The sequence below is a fragment of the Camellia sinensis genome, chromosome 12 (genome assembly GCF_055761805.1).
Source record: "Camellia sinensis isolate YWXY chromosome 12, ASM5576180v1, whole genome shotgun sequence".
Classification (NCBI taxonomy): Eukaryota; Viridiplantae; Streptophyta; class Magnoliopsida; order Ericales; family Theaceae; genus Camellia; species Camellia sinensis.
The window spans coordinates 124,669,784-124,675,634 of NC_138972.1; the positions used below are offsets into that span (position 1 = coordinate 124,669,784).

General features: G+C 33.6%; 1 protein-coding gene across 1 annotated transcript; it reads left to right on the plus strand.

Moving 5' to 3' along the window:
• Positions 1 to 1,511: 1,511 nt before the first annotated feature.
• On the plus strand, positions 1,512 to 5,158 carry LOC114266544 (protein neprosin). Its single transcript, XM_028207446.2, has 7 exons — positions 1,512 to 2,067; positions 2,670 to 2,756; positions 2,862 to 3,125; positions 3,295 to 3,459; positions 3,589 to 3,642; positions 3,763 to 3,909; positions 4,515 to 5,158. The coding sequence occupies exons 1-7, from the start codon at positions 1,879 to 1,881 to the stop codon at positions 4,890 to 4,892; spliced, it is 1,284 nt and encodes a 427-aa protein (XP_028063247.2). The 5' UTR covers positions 1,512 to 1,878; the 3' UTR covers positions 4,893 to 5,158.
• The last annotated feature ends 693 nt before the right edge of the window (positions 5,159 to 5,851 follow it).

The window sequence follows — 5,851 nt, forward strand, 5'->3', positions numbered from 1 at the left end:
AATGATGTTCACGGGTGGCAAGGCCAGGCTCCAACCCGGCAGTGACGAAAACCAGCGGGACCTGGGGATGCTGTTTGAGTGTGTAGAGGTTTTTCGTGGAGTATTTTTTTATAATTTGAATAGTTTGTATTAGAATATTTATTAAGTATATTATTTATATAAAAAATTAAATTAATTACAAATCGATAATTTTATGATTAAATTTAAATTATTTTATAAAATTTATCAAGATGATATCAACTGTTTATTTTTATAAAAACAAATATATTCTTGTAATATATTTTCAATCAATTTAATATTTTTTATAAATAATTTATTTAATAAATTTTATAATATAAATAATTTAAATTATCAAAAATAACTCGAAAAAAGTCTTTACATACTCACAGCAGATAGCTGCTGATCCAAAACAGTGGACAGATTAGGTACGGACCCCGGTGGTGGTGGTGCATTTTTTGTCCACCCACTCGCTCACTCACTTTTAAATTTTTTTTTAATTTTAAAATAATAATATACAAAAAATATATAATTAATTTAATATACACACATTTTATTTTAAAAATAAATTTATTCATAAAAATGATATTATTTTTTTATACGAATTTGTGTATGAATGAAGATTTTCTTCTCAATTTTTCTTCTTCTATTTTGTTCATTGTATAATACTTCTATAAAATCCAATATATGAGGACAGAAAGTAAGAAAATTCTAGAGAAAATATAACTTGAGTGTGAGAATTGGATTTTGAGCTGTTCTACAATTTTTCTTTAAAGAAAATCTAAAAAATATTAAAATATAAATTAAAATGATTTTGATTAAGGTGTTGGGAACATTTTAAAAAGTTATTTCTTAATTTATTTTATTTTTAATATTTTTTTAAATTATGTTAATTTTTTTTTTTACTTTTACAATCCATCTAAAAAATATTTTTTCATAAAAAAAAGTTAAAATAAGCCTAAATTTTTTCATTATTTTTTACTTTTTATTTTTTATTTTTAGTTTGTCTTATTAGGGTTGTTTGGAAAGAAGTTTTTTTAATTTTTTGGACTAAAATAGTATTAAAAGATAAAATATATTAAAATAGTTAAAAATTCATAATAATTTCATTTTTTTCTCACACACATTACATCTAACTATAAAAAAATTCAACCAACTTTCCGAACACAATTATTTTAACCTATTAAAACAGTCAAAACACATATAGCCAACTTTCCAAACAGAAGCATTAAACTAAATCAAGAAACTTATAATTTAAAAAAAAAAAATTACTATCGAAAATAAGCAATATATATTTAAATAAGCAATCAAAATACACACTTATTATTTATTAGAATGAGTAAGGCTATATATTTTAAATTTACAAATTCATTGATAATAATGTAACAAAGAAGATAAATCTTATATCCTTAAGTCTATAATTAATTAAAAATTCACACTTACCATATTATCACAATATAAGTGAAATTGTAATTTTTTTTTTATGATGTCAAACATTTTCCAATTAGAATCTCATTATACAAAAGTAGATCTCAGCCCTACACTTTGCGGTCCAATTTTTTGTGTGTGTCTCTGGGTCCATATCCATCTACTTTCTGTTTGGATTTTTGCTGAGAGGCAGAGTTGGATTTTTGCTGAGAGAGAGAGAGAGTAAAGCAAAAGTCCGTCCCATTTCTGAAAGAAAGGACTCGGGCTCGGGTTGTTTTATTTTGTTTGTTAGAGGTGAGCGGTGCGTAGGATAAGAGAGAGAGAGAGAGTACTAGTCAGTGCGTCTGTCTGTCACTTGATGGTGGTGAAATCAAATGAGCTCTAACACCTACACAGCTTTTTTTTTGATCAGATAACACCGACACAGCTTGAGCGTGGTGGAAGTGGTCTACAATGGCAATGGGAGATGCGCATTTTAGCAGTGGGCGGAGGAGCAGAAGAGTAGTTGTGACAGTGGTTGTATTCTTCTTCTGGGGTCTGATCTCGCTATCTTGCGCCGCTAGGTTGCCCATCTCAAAGCAGAAGTTTCAAGTCCAGAAGCATTTGAATCGCTTGAACAAACCCGCCCTTAAAACCATTCAGGTTCTCTCTCTCTCTCTCTCTCACACTCTCTCTCTCTCTCTCTCTCTCTCTCTCTCTTTTTTTCTTTCTTTTTCCTTTTTTCTGTTGAATGGAAATTTCCCTTTTTTGTTTGGTTGCTGAGAAAATGTAGGAAAGTAGAAGGGAAAAACAACACTCACGAGTGCTAATATGCTTTTTTGTCCTTTTTTCTTTAGCTGCTTTTCGTTTCTCTGTTTTCTTTTCTTCTAAGGATAAATTCGGTTCTAATCGGTCATTTTTGTAGGATCCGGTTCACTTAAATGGAATTCCTCTTTTCTTGATTTGTTTTCTTTTCCCACATTTTCTAGACTGCCAAACAGGGAAAAAAATGTTAGTAACTTCTGTGGGATTTTTTGGCTGTTGGAGTAGCAATGATTTTTTGGGATGATGAAGATGATCCGTCGCCTGTCTTTTATGTACAATGATGGTCTCCTTTTTATATCCAAATCAGTATTTTGGTATTTTGAAAAAGAAAATATGCATTCTGTATTTAAATCGGAGTAGTATTCTGAGAATTAGAAGTAATAATTACTATAAAAGATATCTCATATTTGCGTTCTAATAATTTTTGGACGATTGAACAGAGCCCAGATGGGGATATCATTGACTGTGTTCACATCTCTCAGCAACCAGCTTTTGATCACCCATTCCTCAAAGACCACAAAATTCAGGTTAATCAGTAGCTTCTAAACTATATATATGTTTAAATTTTTTTGTTTTTGTTTTTGTTTTTGTTTTTGTTTTTCCCTTCATGGTTTTGATTTTTATGTTTTCAGATGAGGCCAAGCTATCACCCAGAAGGGCTTTATGATGTGTTTGAGAACAAGGTTTCTACAGAGAACAATGACGGAACAAATGCAATTACTCAGCTCTGGCACGTCAATGGTAGGTGCCCTGAAGATACTATACCCATTAGAAGAACAAAGGAGGAAGAAGTGCTGAGAGCAAGCTCAGTGAAAAGATATGGAAAGAAGCAACATAGAAGCTTCCCTCAGCCCAGGTCTGCAGATCCTGACCTCATCAACCAAAGTGGTCATCAGGTAAATCAATGAAAAGGAACGTAATCCTCACCACCACACACACACACAAAAAAAAAAAAACCAAACCAAACCAAACAAGTTTAGAGCTGACATTTTTCTTGATTTGGTGATGTTGATTTCTTTGAACTAATATTTTTGGTTTTTTTGGGTTAATTTTGGGGGTTATCAGCATGCAATAGCTTATGTTGAAGGAGACAAGTACTATGGAGCAAAAGCAACCTTAAATGTGTGGGAACCCAAAATACAGCAGCCTAATGAGTTCAGCTTGTCTCAGATTTGGATATTGGGTGGTTCTTTTGGTGAAGATCTCAACAGCATTGAAGCTGGTTGGCAGGTGTTTTTTTCTAACTCAAATTCTGGATTTACTCACCACCTTAAAATGAAAATACATTCTTCTGATTTGATTGCATTTTTTGTTCCACAATTGAATTGGAGTCTGATTGTAGAGTGAATATGATTTCAGGTCAGCCCAGATCTTTATGGTGATAACAACACAAGATTGTTCACTTACTGGACTGTAAGCTTTCAAAAAATTCTCACTCTGGTTTTGGGTTTTTGTCACTTTTGATTTTCCACAATCATATCTTCACAGTGTTAATGGTTTTTTTGGGGGGTTATTTCTCTTAAAATATTGTAGAGTGATGCATATCAAGCCACAGGTTGCTATAATCTACTGTGCTCAGGCTTCATTCAAATCAGCAGTGAAATAGCGATGGGAGCAAGCATCTCCCCTGTCTCTGGCTATCGTAATTCCCAATACGATATCAGTATTCTTGTCTGGAAGGTAAAATCCAAAACAATCCCACTCGGTCTTGGTTATTAAATTAATGGATTTTTGTAATACACCCAGGAAAATCTAAGACTGGTGGGTGGATTGTCAAGGATGGCATTGAAAATGCTTGCACGAACAAAATGCAACCTTGACAAAATTGGTAGACCAAAAATAAGTAGTTTATATTGATGTGATGAAAATTAAAAAAAAAAATACTTTAGGTTATTCTTAAAATTAAATAAAAGAAGAGGAATGTGGGAAGGAAAGTTGCATCATGAAAAGTAAAGACTCAAAATCGGGTCATGCATCACACCTGATAAGAGAGTACCTCATCCAGTCATCCCTTACGGACTAGATAAATAATTTAGGCTCAGATCAGACGCAGTGAATCTGGGCATTTTTCTTCTGGTTACTGATCTGGACACTCACTGTTCTGGATAAAGCCATGGAGGGTACTCTACTCACAGTAAATGAAAAGTTATTGTAGCTTTCTGACTGTTCTGGATAAAGCCATGGAGGGTACTTATTGATTTGCTCATCACCTCCTTTTTTTTTTGGTTTCTTTTTTTTGCTAACTCGGATTGGAATGATGATGATTATTATTATTTTTAATGTAGGATCCAAGAGAGGGAAACTGGTGGATGCAATTTGGGAATGGATATGTGTTGGGGTATTGGCCATCGTTCTTGTTCTCATACTTGGCAGACAGTGGATCCATGATAGAGTGGGGTGGGGAGGTAGTGAATTCAGAAGCTGATGGGCAACACACCTCAACTCAAATGGGGAGTGGTCATTTCCCTGAAGAAGGATTTGGGAAATCAAGCTATTTCAAGAATATTCAAATTGTGGATAGCTCCAACAACCTCAAGGCTCCTAAAGGGATTGGCACTTTCACTGAGCAATCTAATTGCTATGATGTCCAAACTGGCACTAATGGGGATTGGGGTCACTACTTTTACTATGGAGGCCCTGGTAGAAACGCTAATTGTCCATGAACAAACCCTTGGGAATCCCATTACCCCTCTGTGTCAGTCTTAATGGAGTGCAATGTCTTTCTTATCTCTTATCTTTTTTTCTTTCTTTTTTAACTTTTAGGTCGGGTTAGCAAATGTAATATTTTCTGTAGTGGTGGGAAGTTTTTGGCTCTTGCTTTTGGCTTAAAAGTTGTTCTTATGTAAAGTGATTGGGGAATCCATGTAAAGTGATTGAGTAACTGGCAAAGTTTCTCGTAAAGCGTCTAAGAAATGATCCGTTCTAGGAATGATTCGTTCTGAGTCGTGAGTAATGTTAGAGACTACATTTAAGACTCATAAAGCCACCTACAATGATGTGATAATGGAGTAGGATCCTATATATGATTTAGATGTGTAACAATTAGAAATTGATACATATAGGCCTAGTTTGGGAAGACTAAATAAGTGTATTTTTTGACTTTTTATGAAATATGGGTTGGGTTTGGGTTGGGTTTGAAGTGATGTATTAGAGAGGTGATGTGACTTAAATAAGATGATGTGACTTAAATAGGATAGTAACTTTTTAACTTTTTGTCTTTTTTCAATCTTCCCAAACTAGGCTATAATATCATATCATTGTGGGTATAATACTAAAAGTGCTTTGTGAGTCTTAAATATTTTTCTTGAGTCATTGCCCTTCTATATTAATGGGTTTGGTTTTAAAAAAAAAATAAAAATAAAAATTCTAGGATTAGTAGTAGTACCAAACTTATAATCATATATGTAATGTAACCCATGGGTAATATGATGACTATTTGTACCTGTGTATCTCAGTTGGGTTGGAGGCCACCAACCGGTGGTTTCTTCGAGATAAACTACCAAGATAAATTTTGATGGCGCTTGCTTTGCGTCGGAGGGTTTGGTGGGAGTTGGGGTTGTTGTCTGGGACCATGACGGAGCTGTTAATGTGTCTATGTCAGGCATAACATGGATGCGTGGTG

Coding starts and splice junctions, on each gene's coding strand:
- LOC114266544 (XM_028207446.2), top strand. CDS start 1,879: ATGGCAATGGGAGATGCGCATTTTAGCAGTGGGCGGAGGAGCAGAAGA. Junction 2,068..2,669: donor CCGCCCTTAAAACCATTCAG/GTTCTCTCTCTC, acceptor ACGATTGAACAG/AGCCCAGATGGGGATATCAT. Junction 3,126..3,294: donor TCAACCAAAGTGGTCATCAG/GTAAATCAATGA, acceptor GGGGGTTATCAG/CATGCAATAGCTTATGTTGA.